The sequence below is a fragment of the Mustela putorius genome, unplaced genomic scaffold (genome assembly GCF_011764305.1).
Source record: "Mustela putorius furo isolate JIRA1106 unplaced genomic scaffold, ASM1176430v1.1 tig00000145_pilon_pilon_pilon, whole genome shotgun sequence".
NCBI classification, from domain to species: domain Eukaryota; kingdom Metazoa; phylum Chordata; class Mammalia; order Carnivora; family Mustelidae; genus Mustela; species Mustela putorius.
In genome coordinates this window covers 16231247-16252732 of record NW_025421294.1, presented here as the reverse complement: position 1 = coordinate 16252732, position 21486 = coordinate 16231247, and the positions used below count along the sequence as shown (strand labels likewise).

General features: G+C 48.8%; 1 protein-coding gene across 9 annotated transcripts in view; it reads left to right on the top strand.

Moving 5' to 3' along the window:
* Positions 1-21486, top strand: part of SH3RF2 (SH3 domain containing ring finger 2) — a 125819-nt gene that overhangs the window by 90107 nt on the left and 14226 nt on the right. For 4 of the 9 annotated variants that reach the window (XM_045075335.1, XM_004744708.3, XM_013052340.2 and 1 more), the window contains exons 6-10: positions 3172-3263; positions 4522-4692; positions 11344-11597; positions 14851-15209; positions 18046-18354. In XM_045075335.1, coding sequence (XP_044931270.1) covers positions 3172-3263; positions 4522-4692; positions 11344-11597; positions 14851-15209; positions 18046-18321 — 1152 coding nt within the window. In that variant the 3' untranslated portion in view covers positions 18322-18354. Of the gene's footprint in view, positions 1-3171; positions 3264-4521; positions 4693-11343; positions 11598-14850; positions 15210-18045; positions 18390-21486 lie in introns of those variants that run through there. The other 5 variants (XM_013052344.2, XM_013052345.2, XM_045075334.1 and 2 more) reach the window with 5 other exon arrangements.

Sequence of the window (21486 nt, the reverse complement as noted above, 5' to 3'; positions counted from 1 at the left end):
TTTATTTATTTGTCGGAGAGAGAGAGAGAGAGCACAGGCAGACAGAATGGCAGGCAGAGGCAGAGGGAGAAGCAGGCTCCCTGCCGAGCAAGGAGCCCGATGTGGGACTCCATCCCAGGACGCTGGGATCATGACCTGAGCCAAAGGCTCAGCCGCTTAACCAACTGAGCCACCCAGGCATCCCATAGTCAGTCTTTTAAATTCTAGACATTCTCATAGGTGTATAGTGGTATCTCATGGTAGTTTTACCTCACATTTTCCTCATAATTGCTGATGTTGAGCATCTTTTCAAGTCCTACTTGGCTACTCCATATATCTTCTTTTGTGGCGTCTTTATACATTTTTAGATTGAGTTGTTTGCTGCCTTAATGGGTGGTAAGAGTTTTTCTGATATTTTTTCATCTGCCTTTTCTTTCTTCCTTCCTTCTCTAGCCTTCTGGCTCTACTTCTTTCTCCCACTGGGTCCCTGTCCCAGTTCTTGAGAAACACACCCCTGCCCCCAGAGTTGTCCATGATCTCCCCTTCCCTCCTTTCTTCTTTGCCTCTTTCCTCCTTGTCCTCACATGCTCTCCCTTCTCCGCCAGGACACCTCAAAACCTGAGAATCTGGCCTCAGTTCCCATTCCATATCAGAAAGCATTCCATCACAAGCCCGCTGATCACAGTCCTGCCTAGGTTTAGAGTTCCAAAAAGGAAGAGCCCCCCCACCCCCCGGATGAAGACTTAGGGAAGTAAAAAGTCATGGAGGGATGGCTTTGCATTCTGGCATCTTCCTCCTCCCTAAATGATTAATCATGTTTACAGATAGAAGGGCTTTTTACTCAAACACAACACTTGAAAGTCATGGGTGTGAAGTGAAGTGCATCCTGCTTATTAATCAGTGGTCCAGCCATCTCCAAGAACACAAGATTAATTGTTCGCATAACAAGGCTCTCCCTTGGCACATCTCCCAGGCCCAGCAGGGATTTATCTTGCCTTGTCACAGGGAAGGAGCAGCCTAGCCCAAAGCTGGCAACTTGTCTTCTCTGTTTAAGAGAACTGGTGTGACAGTATTTGATTGCAAAGCTCAGAGCACTTTACGCAGTATTAGCGCTGGATAGGAGTAACTATGGAATTTTTTAAAGAGTTTACTTAGATATACTTCACCTGCCATACAATTCAGCCATTTTAAAGTGCACAATTTAGTGTTTTTTAATATATTCATGGATATGTACAACCATTACCACAACTCTACAACAGTTCGTCACCTCCGGAAGCAACTGTGTACTCATTAACTACCACCCCCATAACCCGTCTTGTCCCCCACCCTCATCTACTCTCTGTCTCTATAGATTTTGTCTATGCTAGATATTTTATGTAAGTAGAATTATATAATGTGATCTTTGGTATCTGGATTTTTTCCCTTAGCATAAAGTTTTTGCGATTTATCCATGTTCTAATGTGTATCGATACTTCATTCCTTTTATGGCTGAATAATATCCCATCGTGCATACACCACATCCATTCATTGATCGATGGACATTTGGGTCATTTCCACCTTTTGGCTATTGTGAGCGATGCTGCTCTAAACATCAATGTATAAGTTTTTATGTGGTACAGTTTCATGTCTCCTGGGTATGTACTAGGCATGGACTTGCTTGGTCTAATGCTAATTCTGTTTAATCATTTGAGGAACCACCAGACTGTTTTCCAAAGGAGTAACACTGTATTACATTCCTTCCCACCAACAACTATATGAAATGTTCTCTCCAACCCTTGTTCTTATCTGACTGAAATGTTTTTCTCATCCTATAACCGTATCCTCAAACTGTCAAACATACATACATAGCACACATATATTTAGACAATCGTCAACAAAGGATACACATAAAACTACCAAGTCATGCATACTGCTGCATACCTCTGGAGCTCATGCACATACACATAGACTCCCATACAGACATTTACAATCACAGGTATAGGCACACACAGTGCACATGCATATCCACCCTCAGACTCACATGTGTGAACACAGTCAGACACACAACAGACTAGTGCTGTCGCACAAGTGAGTACAATTGTCATGGGTTGTGAACAAACATCCATGCAGAACCAGAGACATGTGCACTCAATAATGCTTTCCTTCTTGCCCAAACACACATAAACAAACAAGAGTTGTACCTGAAAAGCATGGTCCCAAAAAGGCACACATACTATAGTTACCCTCAGGGGGGCTAACCAAAGGTAGACTGAACGTATTTACTCTGGGTGACATAGAGATGGTTGAGATTACATCAGTCTTTGGTCTACTGAGTAGGAATACCTTCTTATTCATTTAGTTGTACTTTAACTACAAGTACATACTGAACACATAGAAAAGACCAGGATGAACAAGATCGAGTCCCTGCCCTTGTGGAACTTACAGTCTGGTAGCAGGGGCAGTTACCTCTGTGAGAAGTGCCAAGAAGGAAGCAAGCAAGGACATAGGTCACACAGGCAGGGTGCCAAGAGGGTAGTTTCTGGGTGTGTCTAGCACTGTCGCTCCCTCTTTCATCCTGGCAAAGTGAACTCTATTCAGATTCACCTTCCGTAAGTCACTGGATAAACTGGTGTGTCTGTGTGTGCACTAATAAGAGTGTGGGCTCAGGACCTAGATTACCTTGGAGTAAAATTTGATTTCTTACTAATTGGGTGATCTTTCCCTGACTTTCTCATCCAAAATTAGGGATGATAATAGTACCTTTAGTAAGGATTAAAATAGCTGGTACTTGGAAAGCACTTAAAAGTGCCTGGCCAGAGTTCTGTCCTCATTAGCAACCATCATGTCTTCTGAGAGTACGTTTCCGTAGAGCGGCTGAGTGTACTGGGAGGGGGTGGGAAGAAGTGGGCGGGGGGGAGATCAAGGAGCCTGGCAATGCCCCATTGGCGGGAAATTGGATGAGTCTTCATCTTCTGCCATATCTAAGCAGTCTTTTGGAAAGCAGCCCCGGCAGGCCAGCCCGGCAGGCCATAAACCAGTCTAGCCCCACCCTGCTCTGCCCACAGCCCCAAACCACAGCGAAGATGCACGCTGGGTGGCTCTGGGCATGGCTCTTGGTTTTCAGCTGTGTCAGGCCTTTCGGCAGCAGCTCTGCTGTGGGCCTGGCTTGTGGCATTCACTGGTTCTGCTTGACTGTCTTTTCTGTCTATGTAGGTCAGCGCTTACCACCCTGTACCTGCCTCCCTGGGACATTCCACAGCCATCGTCAGTGTGCCTGGCTCCCAGCAACACCTCCCAGCAAACATGTAAGTAACAAGCTCAGCCCTTCACCGGAGGGGTCCTCCTGGCCATCCCCGTGCCGCCAAGCATCACCACTCCCAAACCAGCCCATTCAGAGAGACTAGAGCTCCCCTTCCTTCATATCCTTCAATGGAAATAATGCTGAAAAACCCACACTGGCAAACTTCATCTACCTAGCTCATTATTTTATAAGAGTAGAAAGATACCAGAAGCGTATACACGAAAACACTACTGGGAGGTTGGAGAGTGAGCAATTTCTACTGACTTCCTTTAGATTCAGAATGTTGGGTCATAATTAGATACTGCTTTAGGATCAGCGGAAAATACAGCATCTTAGAGGGGGACAGCCTTGAGGATGAGAACACCCCCCCAGCACCTTTGATAAAACCTTCCAGTGTCTCATACCCCTTGGAGTCCAGAAGGAATTCTTGATGTCCAGCGTGAGACCATACTCTATTAACCTGAATCTGGCAAGCCAACGTGGCTTCTTTTTAATGCTTTTACTCGGCAGATGTTCTCACTTTCACAGCCTCGCTAGTGTCTTCACCTCCCAACTCATACCTAGGTGTTATTTAGTTGCCTGGCTCCTGTGCAGACTGTAGAGTGAAAGTCACTGCTCTATCCCGGGGACATCTTGCATTATCCTAAGCCCTTTCCCCTCCAGCCCGCCGTGCAGCCAGGATTCCACTGTGTGCTCACAAACAAAACCACCTCCTACCTTCTAATTCCCAATGCCCATCCATGTCCCTGCCTATATTAAGCTAGCTCCTTGGGCCATTCCTGGGGGTCAAGCGTGTTCTCACTCTTAGGAGAGGGAGTGGATCAGAGAGGCTTGTGCCCTCTCCTTTCCCTTAATTTGTGGCTACAATCATTTTCTTGGGTGGTAATTCTGAGCGGTATGAAAAAGCACCCTGAGCAGAGCTGTCACTTCTAGGTTTGAGACCCGGCTCTGCCACTAATTGCTGGTCACCAACTCCTGTCTCTTTCTTAGGCCGGCCTCCCCATAGTCAAAATGCTTCGGTAGCCTAGCTTAGTGATTCCCAGCCGTGTGGCCCTCTGTGGAGGACACGAGAGTCAGGGAGGGCAGGGATGTGGGCCCCTCCATGGCTGCTTCCCTATCACACTTCCATCCCGAAGAAGAAGTTTGTTATCGCTGACGCAGGGGATGGGGTCCCTGAGGTTCCGTTTCCCTTTGCCCTCTCCTGGTTCCATGTCCCTCTACCAGGCACGCTCGCCTTCTTCACCAGTTCCCTGTCTCCCCAGGTTTGTAGCCCTGCACTCCTACTCAGCCCATGGCCCGGACGAGCTGGACCTGCAGAAGGGAGAAGGCATCAGGGTCCTGGGCAAGTACCCGGACGGCTGGCTCAGGGGCGTCTCCTTGGTCACTGGCAGGGTCGGCATCTTCCCCAACAACTATGTCATCCCCATTTTCAGGTGTGTCCCTTCTGTTCTCAGGCAACAGAGGTCGGGTCACCAAGCCCAGGAGTCCTCTGTGGGTTGCATCAATGAAGGACTCAGTGCTCCTTCAGAGTGTGGCCCAAGAAGTAGCTCTAGTAACCCCCTAACACTTTATTTTCTTTAATAGTAACAAGTTATCTTTTTTATAGCTCTTCACATTTTACAAGCACTTTCTCAACGTTTACCTCATTGCCTGTGCCCAAGAGTCCTTCTCATAAGGTAGATGGTATTTTCCAGATGAGGAAAGCACTATACATAGTTAAGCTCCAGAACGGGATTTCAGGTTTTCTACTGTATAAACCCCCCAAATCCTATCCACATCCCACCCCTTGATACTCACATCTAATCAAACAATGGGAACCTGCAACCATCAGAAGACCCTCAGAGCATCTCGGGAAACTTCCTCGGACACTAGGCCAGTAGGCAAGTTTCTGTGACTCAGTCCACCACCTGTCCAGCCACACCCCAGGCCACAGGCGGGTTACCCGAGAGGTCTGAGGCCCTCACGGTCTTCCCAACCTTTTCCATTCTCCGGCACACCTGACACTTCTGCTTTGGCTGTTCGGACCGTGACAGATGCGCTGGGTCCCAGCACCGCCCTTGGCTCATCCTCCCTCCACGCCACACCAGGCCGGGCACAGCGTGTCACAAGGCAGTGAGGCCATCACCACACACCAAATGCTGGCTTTATGACATACCTCTGAGCAAAGTGATAACCCATTGTACTCTCTGGGGGTCCCACCTGGAGTCATATGTCCAGTTTGGGGGACCTTCATGTAGGTGGGGCCCGGTGTCCGGAGGAAGGCAACAAGGATGGTGAGGAGATAGAAAAGTATGCCGCAGGAGAAACTGATAGAGAAACTAGGGTTAAGCTGTAGAAGGCAAGGGTCAGAGGGACCATAACAGGCTGTGTAGATAGGAAATCTGTTTCCTGAGGGGGCAGTGAACACAGTGGATGCAACTTAGAAGGTTTCGGTTCCGTAAAGGCTACACTTTCTAAGGCGTAGATTTTTTTCAATAAGGTTGGCTGGTGAGGCGGGAGACCCTTTCTCGGAAGAGTATGGGGAAACTCTGGGTTTCCTTAGATCTAGGTTTATATAAAATGATTTCTTCACATAACAGAAGGTTGGAGGAGAAGTCATTTCCTTCAATGGAAAGTTCTTGGAATTGGTTAGAAAGTTACAAAATCTCCATTGGCAAACTGTGTCTTTAACTGATGCTTTAGTTCATTCATTCAACAAATATTTAATGGGCACAAACTATGTATCAGGCACCTTTCTAGGCACCGGAGAAACACCAGTGAACAAAATACACAAAATCTCTGCCCACTGGAGCTTATATTCTACTGGGACAGACAGACAATAAACAAGATATATAAGTAACATCTACGGTGTGTTAACGGTAAGGGCTAAGAAGAAAAATCAGAAAAGCAGGATAGAATTTGTGGTGGGGATGGAGGTGGTGATTAAAATTTTAATATGTTGGTCAGGAATGGCCTTACTGAGAAGGAAGAAGGAAGAAAATGAGGCAGGTATATTCCACACCACGGGAATAGCTAGGACAATTGCCCCGAAGTAGGAGTATGCCGGATCTGAAGGCCAGTAGGACTGGATCCGAACTAGTGAGGGGGGACGCGGGCCAGATCATCTAGAATTTCCAAAGTCATAATGAGGAATTCGGCTTTCATGTGGTCACAGGGTTTTGAGCATAAAAGTGACATGATCTAACTTATATTTTAAGCAGAATCCCTCTAGTTGCTGGCTTGAGAGTAAACTATAGAAAGGAAACATGGAAGCACAGAGACTAATTAAAAGGATATTATAATATTGTGGGGGAAAGGTGAGGGTGAGTTGAACCAAGGTGTCAGCCATGGAGGTAGGGAGAAGTGGTTAAATTCTGGGTACACTTTGAAGGTAGTCATAGCAGCACTTTGAAGGTAGTCATAGGCAGGATTTTCTGACAAATGAAATATTGGGTGGGAAAGAATAGAGGAGTCAAGGTGAGTCCTCATTTTTTTGCCCTGAGTAACTGGAAAATGGAGTTGCCTTTTATTGAGATATTCCGGAAAACTGAGAGGAACTGGTTCTGAGAGGTGGGGGGGGGCGGGGGGTGAGCAGAAGCTCAGGTGGCAGCAGATTAAGTCTTAGATTCCTGTTAGTAATCCCAGTAGAGGTGTTGGCAAATGGTTGAGTACACAAGTCCAGCATTTTAAGGAAGGAGGTCTGGGGTTGAGATGGTATTTAAAGCCCTGGGACTAGATGAAATCATCACGGTAGGATCAGTTGCACTGGAGAGAATGATGGTGAGCCAGAAACTAAAATCTTCCTGAAATGAGGGGAGAGGTTGAGAGAGGAAAGGGTGACAAGGTAGAGTGGCAGGTGATAGAGTCTGGTACTACCAAGCAAAGCTGACGGGGTGGAGGAGGGGATGGCCTAGAGGAGCCAATGAAGAGCAAGGAGGATACCTACCCTGACTTATGACTGTTTCCTCCATGACCATGTCTACTACTAGAGTGGGGGTTTGCTTATGTATCAGGCCTTAGCCCAAAGTCCTGGTAATTCTACTGGAAAAAAAATCCTTTAGAATCCCAGTGACCATATAATTTGTCACCCAAACTAGGACACATTTAAGAAAAAAAAGAGAGACACACACACTTTTAATACACCAGGAAAGCAGGTGTAAACTGAGACTATCCTCGGAGAAGCTGAACAAATAGTTACCGTAACTAGAATGCATGTAGGACTCCATTCCAGTGGGTTCCAAGACTCCAGCTTCCCTTTCCCTCCTCCTTGGCTTTTCTCCTAGGTACATATATTGTGTCCTTAGGCAAGTCCTGAACATCTAGACTTGCCTGCTCCAGGATGGCGGCAGCATGTCAGACAGTGGATGAAACGTCAGCCGTAGGTTGCCATTGAGTCTGTCTCCCTTCTCGAGTTCATAGAATCCTGAACATGTGTGTACAGAGGTGCTACTTACATGGAAGGGTGTGTTTGCTTCTAGGGAACCAGCATTTCTAAGCAAGTCCCAGCCAGAGTATATTCTCTGGAGGGCTCTTAGGTGACAGAGGATCAGTGCTTTCTAGAGTGAAGTTCTCCTTGACGGCCCCCTGATGCAAAGAAAGGTCCCGTCATCACTGATCTTAGACATGGGTGACATACACCCAATTTGTCTACCTAGAAGCAGCTCACCCTTGTCTGTGACCACCCTTTCCATTGTGGGAGGTTTAGCTCCTTCTGCCTCTCAGGGCTGAATGATGTTGTCCTTTGTCAACTCAGTCTCCACAATTTTTGGCAGGTTGTGTTAGGACTAAGGGATTGAATTGCGTGGACAAGGCCCCTTTCTGCTCCTTGGCTCTGTATATGTGTAAGGCTTTCCCCCCATCTTTGTTTCTGTCTGCAGTGATGCTTCTCACTGCCGCCAGCCCCCTTGGTTAAGGTTAGGGTGAACCCTAGAAGAGCCAGCATTCTAAAGTGTGAGGTACCCCCGTTATTTGCTCTTATTAGCCTTAGTCCTTATATTCATTAAAGAATATAGTTTGGGGACTAATTATAGAAAGACTAGAGCTGACCAAAATGGATGGGTTTTCACTTCAAATTCAGCAAGTGAGCCTTTTAATTACTGAGAGGGGAAGAGACTGCTGTGCTGTCCAGAGCTCTGGCCCTCTCTCCACCCACCTGTCTAGCCAGGTTGATCACAACTAAGTGTCTGCCACCATGACATACTTCCTGAGATTCTGCAGGCAGCCATTGGCTCAGGCTGTGCAGAATGTCAATCAAGTTTCCACCCAAACCCCTTCCTAATAGCACCAACATCTTTGGGGTTTCCTCCTCCATGCATAGTCTTGGTGGAGGCAGAAGTTCCTCCCTTTTCAGAGGCTCAAGAAACCCAACTCCCCCTCCTCCTCCTCCTGCTGCTGCTCTTCCTCCTTCTCCCCTCCCGCCCCTTCCCTCTATCACCCCAGCTGAGGAACAGGCTCAGCCAATCTGATGTTCCCTCTTGGGGCTTAGAACCTTGAACCAGAGAGGAAAGAACATGGGTGTAGGTGAAGACCATCCATGACAAGATCCCGAGCAGCACCATCTGATCAGAACACCTGCCTCAGATGCCTGCTGTGGGGCTCTCGGCAGCCTCCCTCGGATCTGGTTTCAGTGGACTCTCTGCCCCTCCCGTCCTCCCAACACATTTCCTTCTGCCCAGTAGCCAGGATGTTTGTTTCTTGCAGCCTACACCACACACATATGCCCTCCTGGTGCCTTATGGATGGAGAAAAGCAATACAGGGGCCTACCCTCATTTCTCTTATCAGTCCACACAGAACTCTACAACAATGGCCAAGGCGCAAGCTGCCACCTTACCAGGAGGCTGCTGCTAGTGGTTAGCACAGCAGAGCTGCTGTTTGGAATGCTTCTCTGAATATGGGCTGAGCTCTTACAGGCTCCTATCACAGAGACGAGAGGGGCACAGACCCGCACACTCAAAGTAGCACAGTGGAGCAAGTCAAAGGCAACATACACTCCTCCCCGCTAAACTCAGAGAGTCTTTCTGGGAAACAAGGATCAGAACGTTTGCAGGTCTGAGGTATCATGGGGGCTATTACTATATGTTCGCAAAGTACTTTGATATTAGAAGAAAGAGCTGGCCAAGTGCTGAGCTTTTTGCCAAAAGACAGAGGGATTCAGTGTGGGATGGGGAACTTGGGATGTAGGAGTTTCTGGACTCTGGCCTAGTGCTGGGCTCAGAAAAATGAGGTCGTAGCTTGGTCTGTAAACAGTTGTTCAAAGGAGAGACTTGTGGGCCAAGGCTGGCTTGGGTCTAATGAACCGTGTTCTGTCCTCATTGCTGTATCTGCTACTGCTGCTGCTGGGAACAGTTCTGGAAACTGTCTTTCCTACTGCCAGCCCATTTTACAAGATCCAGCATCTGGAGGCCTCCATTCAAAAGACAGGCAGATTCAGCCCTTTGCCATGGAGGCCAGTGCTGGGGATTTTTCTCCACTGCTCTGCCCTCAGCTCCAGAATATAGTCTGAGCGGGCAGCCCATTCCCTTCACTGACCATGTCCCCAGGGACCTGAGGCAGGGTTTTGGCCGTGGGTAGGAGGCCCCTCACAGCAAGCAGCATTCCCCGGCATCTGGCTGCATCTGTTTCGTGGGCAGAGTGGCCTGCTGAAGGACTCCTCACCTATCTTCGTACAACTGGCTGGCTCATTGTTGGGCTCCATATCGCTTTTCTAGGCAAAAGGAAGGGAGAAGAGGAGGAGGAGAAATAAGGGGAAGTTCCCCAAAGAGAAAGCTTCGGACGCTAATGGGAAGGCCACCAGGCAGGGCACCTCTGAGCCAGGACTGTGGGCGAGTCGGTCATTCCCGGGGAGTTCACAGGTTATTTCACCCACTGAATGACAAGCTGATCCATGGGCTACTCAGTAGGGGCTGTGATCTTGGAGTAGGATTCATAAAAGGGCAGGAAGGGCGTGTAAAATGAGAGCCATTCCCCATGGGGTTCAGGGAGTACCAAGTGGGAAACAGTTGACAAAGATTGCTGTTTGAAGAATACTATTCTTCAAACTCAGAGCCCAAGGCTGAGAAGTTAGGCTCTTCAGAAAGCAAGTGTAGGGCCTTACCCCCAGCTTTAGATTGTTGCTTTCAAGCAGGATGCAGGGTTTTCCTTGCTACCTAAACAATGAAGGCTCCAAGCAGCCAGGACGGGGCGTGCTCAGTGGTAGACAGTGGTACCATTCAGTGGTAGAGCAAAGGGCCAGTGGGTTCAGATCTCAGGTCTAGTAGCTACTTGGCCAAGTAACTAGAAGTCTCCGTTTTCTCACCTAGAAAATAATGGCACTAATAGTACCTACCTCAGATGGCTGTTGTGAAGAACCAAGGGCTAATGTGGGCAAAGCACTGCCCAATGCCCAGTGTACAGTAAGTGCTCAACATGTGTCAGCCCAAATGATTGGCATCAGTGCCGAAAGCATCATGCAAGCCATTCAACAAACACTTGTTAATAAATAATGTCTGCAGAACGCAAGGATATAAAATCTCTGCCTTCAAGGAGTTTAGCACCCAGTGGGAAAGTCACTGAACAAATAAGAAATCAGAACTGTGGGGCACCTGGCTGGCTCAGTTGGTTAAGCATCCGACTCTTGGCTTCTGCTCAGATCATGATCTCAGGATCATGGGATCGAACCCCATGTTGGGTTCTTCCCTCAGTGCAGAGTCTGCTTATCCTTCTCCCTCTGCTCTCCAGCCACACCCCCAAACTGTCAAGTAAATAAATAAGAAATCAGAACTACAAAGTTGAACACATACTAGATCTTATGCTCTGAACTCATAGAGTCAGGAGTGATCAGAGCTGGAGTGGAGAAGGACAAAATTCAACTCTTCCTATTCCATCAGGGCCTCAATATGAGACCCTGTCCCTGGCCTCAGCACTCCCACATGGAGACCCAGCTGTAGGAGGTGAGGCCTAACATAGTTAAGCCTGTGTGGTTGATAAAGGGAGTATTTAGGGGTCGGAAGAGGTTGGAAAGAGGCCACATTCAGTATATGGTTGAGAGCTGAGAGGTTTTTGAAATAGGACTCTTGACTGAGCATTTTCTTTATTTCTTCTTTTCGAAATGCTTGCACCAATCAGAAAGACATCTAGTTTTCCAGATTCTCGGAGTCCTGGTCTCTACACCACATGGACATTATCCAACTCCTCTGTGTCCTCCCAAGGCAGCATTTCAGAAGGTGATCCCCGGCAGAACCGGCCCTTCAAGTCCGTCTTTGTGCCCACCGCCGTAGTCAGCCCTGTGAGGAGCACGGCCAGCCCGGGGACTGTCAGACAGGGCTCTCTTCGGAAATCCGGGCGGAGCAGCATGAGAAAGAGTAAGTGGTGGCAGAGAGGTACGTGTCTAGAGCTAAGTGAGGGGGGGACTGGACTCTGGGGTAGGCAGAGTGCCTTTTGCAAAAACAAGATCTTGACTAGAAAACAAGCCTCTGTAAAGGGAGTTTTTCATTCCCAAATAATGACTGGTATTACTGGAAGAAGCCAGACCGACTTAAGGTCACTGCCCTGAGTCACTCCCCACCTGTGTACTGAATGGCTGGGATGATAGCGGCCCTGAGTGCCAACATAGAACTAGAACACAGCCAAGGTGGAGACTGGCTCTAGCTAAGACAAAACAAGCAAAGTCCCTGCTGGATCATGCTTCTCAAACGATGTTCCAGGGAACCCCTTAGGGTGCCAAAAGGGAAACATGGGAGGGACGGGGTGAGGGTTGAGGAGGGGAGGAGGCAAAGAGGATGAAGGAGCCAATTCTCAAAGCCCCTAAATCTTGCTTATTTAACTAATATACACAGACAAGGTTTAAAAATATATATATTGTATAAAAATAAGCCCTCCGACCCTTCACCCCTGTCCCAAGTGCTCTTCCATGTACATAAATAGTAGCTTCTACTCATACCTGCTGTGCTGTTCTGCACTTTTTATTTTTCCCTGTAAAACATGCACATTGCTCACATGGCAATATTTTTCTCTGTCAATATTTTGAACTTCTGCAGAAGACTTCATTTTCAGGGATTTTAAAAAGTGTTTGAAACCCATTGCTCTACAAAACATGAAGGTTCTGTAATTTGCATATCTTTCTGGAAGATCATGAACCACACAAAGTAGATTTGATTTACTCTACATCCTCCGATTTAAACTGGGCTCTGCAATCTCTCTGGCTATCTTAAAAGAAAAAGATGATTAAATATGAAAGTGCAGGTGACGAGTCAGAGCAAGAAGGTAACATGTGGGACAGTATGCCACCCAGCAGAGTGTGCCAAGAAAATTAAAACAAATGTCTCAGCCCCACTCTCTCCCAGTGCTTTCATCTGACCACCTGCTTGACCACCGTTCCCACTCTGCCACCTCTACCACATACCTCCTTCTCCCCCTCTCCTGCCCTTCCTCCAGGGTCCCCCCTCCCCCCCACAAACCCATACTCAACAATCCCACCACAGAAGCCTTGGGCAAGTGACTGGACCTCTTCAGTCTTCAGTTTTCCCATTTGTAAAATGGAAATAAAAATAGTACCTACCTCATCAGGGTTATCGTGCGGATTTAATCAAATAATTCATATAAGACTGATGGCACGGTCCCTGTCACACAGTGAGTCTCGGGAAATCCTGTTTGTATAAGATGGTCATCATCTCAGTACCATTATTGCTACGACGACGACACAGGTCGACTTTGGTCCATCCACTGTGCGAACTGACACAGTGTTGACATGTTCACACTCGGTCTAGACCACTTAGGAGGCGGACACAGGAATTGTGCCCTGCTGGCAGTTGCTCACATTTCTCTTCACACACTCCTCCTCTGCCTTGGCAGAGATCTTGACTGGCTTGGAGTTTTGACTGCTTGCCTTGTATGCACATGTCATAAGAAAGCACTCAATCTCTCGGAAATCAGGAGCCAACAAGATAAATAGATGAGGCATAAACCCCATTTTTCACACATTTCCAGGAGCCTAAGGACATGTGTGCCCAGGGCTGCTTTGACTTTCTCAGGTCCGGGAGGCTTTCTGTCTCTCCTTTCCCAAGGTGAGGCTGGTCAAGCTATCAGTCTCCCCACAGCAAAGAGAAATGACAGGAGAATTGACTGTGCGCCTCATAGGGCTGTCAGTGGAAAAATAAATGTCTACATTGAAAGGGCAGACTTGTGTAAATGGCGCCCGGCTTGCTCACCGCAGCTGAGAGCACTGGCTGCGTTGAGTGAGCGTTCTGCTTTTCATGTTCACATCCTGCCTGACAAAGAGTCGCTATGCAGAACATGGCCTTGGCTCAGACCCTCTGTGCTGGACACAGATGACTCTAATTCACACACATGTCCACAGGCTATCACAAAGGACTCACATCTCTGACCGGATGCTGGGTCTAACCTAAATGCTCCCAGCATTTAAGTCTGACCTAAATGCTGGGAGACCCTTATGGAGAAGCAGACGGCAATGCTACTCAGGGATGTGCCTCCTGTCGTCCCACCCCGAGAGTGCACTGAAGTCCTGATTGTCCCCTGGTCACATGCAGGCATATGCCCAAGGGCTGGAGGTCTCTGGTCTTCCAGAGAATATGCGGGAAAGGAATGACTTCCTGTTACTGAGGGAGGAACATCTCAGTTCACGAAACAAAACAAAATAAAACTCAAGGAAGGGATAAAATCACACTCCTGGACTTGGCATTTTTAGGGCTTGCTATCGTTTACCCAAAAATAACGAGAGCTAACAAACATGAGGCATTAATTATGTGCTAGGCACTGTGGGAACACCCTGCACACATCATATGATGTAAGCCTCCCAGCAGCCCCATGAGACCCTGCTGTCACCTCCGGTTTACCTCTGAGGGGCTGAGACGCCAGAAGGGGATGGGGCTGACTTGTCCCAGGCTTCCTGGGAGTAAGTCTGATTCCAGAACATCTTGTCGTGGGACTTTGTAAAGCTCATCTACACACAGCCCAAACCTTTCCGAATTTGCTTCTGTGTGGTGTCAGCATTTGCCTGCACACACCCTCCCTGAATTCTACTTACCCTTCCTCCCTGCAGCCCCCACCCCAACAGAAGCCACCCCACTACCACATGCCTACAGCCTCTTCAGGTAGCTGGTCAGAGACCCCTCCTATCCTCTCTGCTTCCCTGTCTGTCTCCCTCACATCCCTTCCAATTGACTGACTCTTTCTGTCCCTTTTTTGCTGTCTCTGTCTTCCATTTCCTCTTTGGTTTGCATGCCCCTGTTGCTTCTCACTGTGAAGCTGTCTCTTTAGGTTTGTCTTCTTCACTTTCCAACCGCTAGTCCTGAAGTGAGAGAGTGGGAGTGCATGTGTGTGCGTGTGTGTGAGGGAGAGAGGCGGCAAATGGAAGTAATGTACCTTCTGACGGTGCCCCCCCTCCCCCACCACCACCCAACACTGGGCGAGCCAGTTACTTCCTGCCAGCATCAGCCAACAGCACTAAAAAAAGAATAAGGTCACCTTTGAAAGACCCTGAGAGAATGTGAGCACACTCAAATGGGGAGAGCACTTAGCTATTCTGGGATATCAGGACACTTGGCTTACACAACCCCAACCCAACCTGCTGTCAGCGGCCCCTGATGCTGATATCTGTGTCATATCATTCCTCAGATGGATCCCTACAGAGACCCGTCCAGTCAGGGATCCCTGCCCTTGTGGTGGGCTCCCTCAGACGCAATCCCACCATGGTTGTACGGCCTCAGCAGTTCCAGTTCTGCCAGCCGCAGGGGGTCCCCTCCTCCCCCTCAACGGTGGTGGCAGAAGTGGGACCTAAGCCCACTCCCACTGGGGAGCCTGCCCTCACATGCGTCAGTAGGGGCAGTGACACCAGGATCCGCTCCGCAGCCAGTTCCCTCATCATGGAAGGCAAGGAAATCCCCATCAAGAGTGAGCCTCTACCTAAACCACCTGCGTCTGCCCCACCATCGATCCTGGTGAAACCAGAAAACCCAAGAAATGGCACCGAAAAGGTAGGAGTGAAGTGACATAAGGGGGTGGGGGGCTTATATAACCTATATATAGGGATATATATAGGGATATATAGGTTATAGCCCTAACTTTTCACAGCGTCCCAACTCCTGAATTCTGTTTTAGCGGACAAGGAATCAAAATCGCAGCCTCAAAACAATCCTCACACAGTAACACCCCACACACACACAGGCACAGCCCCTCAGCCCCCTTGTACCCTCTGCAGATGTCCTACTGGATCTCCTTTATGTTTCCCGAATATTTCTTCCATAGTCCTTTCGAGGCCCACAGATGAGTTGGAAAAAACATGGCTTTGGCATCAGACACATCTTGATTTGAATTCCAGGTCAGCTGCTTGCTATCTGGTGACTTAGCCAAAACACGGCACCTTTCCAAGACTCTTTTTGCCTAATCTGTGTAATAGCAGTTGAGAATAGGAACCACCTCACAGGCTTGGTGTGGAAATGAAACAAGAGGAGACGTGTTAAGTGCTTACACAGGCGTTCGTGGTATGGAAGAGGCACCGGAGACACCAGAGAATTCAAGTGATTCATCAAGGTCACAGCAAATTATCATGACTCCCAACAACTTTGTGACCTCTATGACAGAGGGTCAGATCTTTTAACTTCTAGTCGAGGGCTTTTCCCACTAGAGACAGGAGTTTTTGTATCTCTCAATAGAATATCCTTGAGTCGGGAGGGACAATGAGATACAGGAAGTGACAGTGAGAAAATTAGGTGATTGTTACCTTTTAGTTTATTGGCTATCACCACTGTCATCACCATCACCACAAAACCAGCACCATTCCCCATTCCCCTCCAAAAGGAAAGAGGATTTGGTCTCCTTCTCTTTGTTAAGCATTTACTGAATGCTAACAACCTAGTAGGCCCTGTGCTGAGGACTTGACGTGTCTCATCTCCTTTAATCCTGACAGTAAGTAACCCTCTGTAGTAGATATTATTCTCAACAACCCTCTGTAATAGGTATTATTATCGTCATCCTCATTTTATTATTTTTTTAAATATTTTTATTTATTTATTTGACAGCCAGAGATCACAAGTAGGCAGAGAGGCAGGCAGAGAGAGAGGAGGAAGCAGGCTCCCCTGCAGAGAGCTCGATGTGGGGCTCTATCCCAGGACCCTGAGATCATGACCTGAGCCGAAGGCAGAGGCTTAACCCACTGAGCCACCCAGGCGCCCCCATCATCCTCATTTTAAAATGAAGACATGGAGGGTTAAAGAGTTAGAGGATGTTACTCAAAGGCACACAGCTGACACATGGGGGTATCTGGGGTAGATTCCAGATCTCATAGAAAAACTCATGCTCTTCATGCTAAGCTATCAGCTTGTAAGGAAAGGCATTTGGAAAAAGTTAGTGTTGACGGATGTGAATGTTGGGAGCTCCTTTTCAGAATTTTAGTATCTGAATAATTCCATTTTCCAGGCCCCAGTTTCCCTTTATGCCAGGCTGTTTGATATGGCCCTCAAACTATCAGCATTTAAGAGGTGCTCAGACCTCTGCAAGATATGGTGGGGGTCAAAAGTATGAAGAAACTTGCATTCTCAGTGGGGGACACTAGGCCCGATTTCATGGAAAACAAATTATTCTTAAGCAGTAGCAGAAAACCCTGAGAAGCCTTAAATCAGAGGTGTGCTAGAGCAAATACCTGTGGGTGCAAGATAGAGATGGAACAGGCATGGAGAGGTGAAACAGGGAGGGAGAGAAGGGGCTTGGGCCACAGGAGACCGGGGCTCCCATGGATATGGGGCCTGCTAGTCAGCTCCAGGCAGATACTGTCCGTATAGGAGACAGGCCTCAGTGCACCAGATCTTTGATTTTTTAAGAGACATATCGAATACCCAACTTTTGTAGCAACATGGACGGGACTGGAAGAGATGATGCTGAGTGAAATAAGTCAAGCAGAGAGAGTCAATTATCATATGGTTTCACTTATTTGTGGAGCATAACAAATAACATGGAGGACATGGGGAGTTAGAGAGAAGGGGGTTGGGGTAAATTGGAAGGGGAGGTGAATCATGAGAGACTATGGACTCTGAAAATCAATCTGAGGGGTTTGAAGTGGCGGGGGGGGGTGGGAGGTCGGGGTACCAGGTGGTGGGTATTGGAGCACTGGGTGTGGTGAAAAAATAATGATACTGTTATGCTGAAAATAAAAAAAAAAAAATTTTAAAAGAGAGACATATGGAATTCGAATTTTTAAATACCATCACCCCATTTTATGTGTTGGCCCCTAAATCAAACTCTCAAACATTCTGCAGACAAAAGTCAGCCAGCAGGTGTCCAGGTTGCTAACTCTGCTCCATGCATATAAGGCCATTATGAAACTTAGGAGTTGGAGTCAGCAGGGGGAGTGGAGGGTACCCCAAAGAAGGGGTGGGCCCTGAGAAAGGCCTTACTGGCAGCTGGAGAGGACAGAGGAAAGGCAAACCTCTGGAAGGAAAGGCTTTCTGGAAGGGACCACAGCTTCTTGCCTCAGCCCTTTGCTCAAGGGGTTGCCTCTCCTGTTTCTCTTAGGTAATTTCTCATCATTCTTCAGCTCTCAGTTTAAATAGCTCTGCCTCCGGGAAGCCTTCTGTGGCCACCCCATCCCAGCTGCAGTGCGAGGGGCTCCATACCTCCCCTAACATCTGCCACCTCTACCTCCACAGCACGATGCAGAGTAGACCCTCATAGTGGACACAAGTATTTACTGAATGAGTACAGAAATGAGGCATTTTAAGGAGGGACAAGCGTTGAGAAACAGCAGGAGTCGAGTCCCAGGGAAACCAGCACAGCTCCCACCTCACCCGGGTCCCTCCGCTCTGCTTTCTCTTGCAGCAAGTCAAAACCGTGAGATTTCAGAACTACAGCCCTCCTCCCGCCAAACAGTACACCTCCCATCCCACCGCAGGAAAGCCTGAACAGCCCACCACCCCGAAGGGTTCCCAGCCAGAAGCAGCCCCCTCGGGCCCAGAGATGAACATCCTATTCGCCCACCGAAGCGGCTGCCATTCCGGACAGCAGACAGACCTCCGAAGGAAGTCAAGTTTGGGCAAGACCGTGACCCCGGTGTCCGCCACTTCGGCCACACAGACCATGTTTCCCAGCAAATGAATCTACGGGTGGCTTTTCCCAGACCCCAAAGAGGTGAATTGCCTTTAAATACAGTCTGCCTCCACTGATAGCGCCCTACCATTCTTTGGCTACTCAAGCCTGGGTCCTTGTTCTGCTCATGTTACCTCTGGGAAAGGAAAAGTGGGCGCAGGGAGTCCTGCCCTGGGTAGGAAGATGAAGCATGTGGCCTTGCAAACGTAACAATTTGAGGCAGCAAGGCTACTACTCAGATCCAGGAGTGGGAGACGGACCTGCCCACCCTTTTCCCTGAATGGAGTGGGCAGCCTCATCCCCTGTGTTCTGTGTAGAATTTCTACGGTGCCCTAAAAGGGACTTCAGCCAGGGGTGTCACAATGGTGGGAATGTTGGCATTGTTTCTTTGACCTCATCATCGTGTTCTCAACAAGCATCCGAACAGCCTCTGGGGCCTTTACACTGGCTGCTAGTGGCTGCCATGTTGTTCCCTCCACTGAGTCTTAATCCTGGCTGTGAAGGGGACATTCGGGGAAGGGTGTGAGATGGATATCTGATCATTCTGAGAATCCTCGAAAACCAAAGGGAGTCAGCTTCCTGGATTTGGTCCAAACAAGAAGGTCAGAGAGAAAGCTATGATCATACTTTCAACTTCTGAATCTGTTTTCCCACGTACAATCCTACACGATAGCTGAGCAGGAAGCACAGGGCTGTGGACAGGGTGCTGCATGGAACTCTGGCTATTTCATTCATCCTGGCTCCAGGCTGACGTCCCCGGGAAACACAGCACGCTTCAAGACAGCTGTGTAGGGGGTTGAGGCTAGACATATATTGCATTTGCATTACAAACTTCTTTACTTCCTCTGAAGTCTCTTGGTTTGGGGCACTCTAGCTGTTTCACTGGGCCATGGTATAAGGCAGCGAGGTCAGGAAGATGCTAGTGCAAGGCCGGAGCGGGGACACTGCATGGAGGCCAGCGGCCGGGACAGAGACGGGGCAAAGGAAGATGGGGAGGGAAGGGAGGAGCAGGAGAGGAGGGCGGTAGAGAGTGTGGGGAGTGGGTGTGAGCGAGAAAGACACAGATGGGGGAGGCAGAGGGGAATGTCGGGCAAGAAGCAGAAAGGGAGAGTGGCTCTGACACTCCTGACAAGTGGGGCCTGAAGGATGGAGCCTGCAAAACCAGGCGACCCCGCCGGGGGGGGGGGGGCCAGAGGGAGGCATCCTTGACTTGTCAGAAGAACACCCTCGGTGAGTTTAGCCATGAGTTCAGTCATTCTGCTCTACCCCCCAGAGCACAGATACGTGATACCACCAGCCACGCAAATATTTAGACTCTGCCTCTGTAGCAGCGGGACCCGTTAGTGTTAAGTATTGTGGCTGACGAGCAGGTTGTAGGGGAGTAATGGAGACACAGTCCTTGCCTTCCACATGGAACAGAAAAGTCTTCCAGTTGTCCACTGTCTTTATAGGGTAACCTTTCTGAGAAGTGTCAACAATCCGAAAGGCTTGCCACCCCCATTCCAGACTCTTCACTAATGCCCAGCATCACACACACTCCCTCCCAAACCAAAGCCCGTCTCTGTGGAGCCATATGAGGCTTGGAAAGGAGAAGAGAGTGTGATTTCTGAACTCACTGGCCCTTCCGATCATTGCTTCCACCACCACGTTTTGGACAGTCCCCGTGTGCTGGGCACCGCAATGAGGACAGCAGATGCGTCCTCTCCTATAATGTCTGCTATTACGTCCTAAGGCAACTGTAATTGTCCCCAGGACAAAGCCAGGGAAACCAAGGCACAAAGGGTAGCCGCAGATGGTAGCAGAGTGGGTTTGACAGCTGCCCACGCCCCAAGCTCAAGCTCTCTGACGTCAAAGCCCAACATGGGACTGTGCTTTATGAATGAAGAGAGCGACCCTGACCTAGGCCACTGATCCCCAGCCGCAGGGAATAGCGTAATGGATGCCGATGCCGCCTCGGCCACATGCAGACTGAGTTCAGATCCCCATTTACTGCGTGCTAGCCGAGTGATGTTGGGCAAGTTACTTAACCTCTCTGAGCCAATCTCACTGATAACAGCGGAATGATACTAGTGCCAGTCTCATTGGGCTAGCATGAGGATTAACTGTCATTGTATTATCAAGTGACATAGTACACACCTCACACATTATCAGACTTGAATGTCTTTAAGGGAGCATGTCACTGAAATTCCGGGTGAGGAAGTCTAAAGCAAGGCCATGTCCGGGGCGGTGGTGCTAAAATAAATGAGTATGGCCCTGTCATAGAGGTCAGAGCACAGGGTAGGCTGAGTCCTAAAGGATGAATAGGAGTCAGAGAGAAAAAGGGCTTGGGGAAGGCATTCCAAGCAAAGAAAGCAGCACTTAGCACTTGCAGTAATCAAGCCAAGTTCTTATATATGTAGAGGAATCCACTCCTTTGTGGAGCATTCGAGGGATCCCAGGTAGACTGAGTACCTCATGTTTGAAGACAAGTCAAGCTGTGAGAACTCCATCCCTCGCCTAAGACTCAGAGTCACTAGGAAGGTGCCCCTTTCACCTCGTGATTAGACCCTGGCATCTGAGCACTACGAAAGGTGCTGAGGGCAGGCTCTGATTGGGGCTGGGGTCAGGAGGGCATCTGAGAGGTGGTGGGGGGGCACAGCATAGAGCCATACATTTTTGTTGTTCTTTTTAAAGATTTGATTTATTTGAGAGTGAGAGAGAGCATAAGCAGCAGGGGGGCAGAGAAAGAGGTTGAAGCAGACTCCCTGCCGAGCAGGGAGTCGGATGTGGGGCTCAATCCCAGGACCCTGGGATCATGACCTGAGCCAAAAGCAGATGCTTAGCCGACCAAGCCACCCAGGCACCCAGGCTACAGCCATACTTGAGGAACTGGTTTCCTTAAGCAGCATCAGGACCCTCACCTAGGGCTTCCTTTCTCGAGTGGGACCAGCACCACCTCCTTTGCCCTCCACCACCCACAGACAGGGCTTTTGGAGCAGCAAGAGTATAAAGCAGTGCCCCGCCTAGGAGTTGGTGAGATGCAGGACTGACCCAGTAAATGCAGGGTTCCCTGACTTCCAACTTCCGGTGAAAATGTGGAAGGTCCATCCATCCCAGGCCTGCCGTTTCAGAACAGCAGCGATCCAGCAGGGCTGGGTCAGGGGCAAGCTGTAGTTAGGTGGACATGCGTTCTTC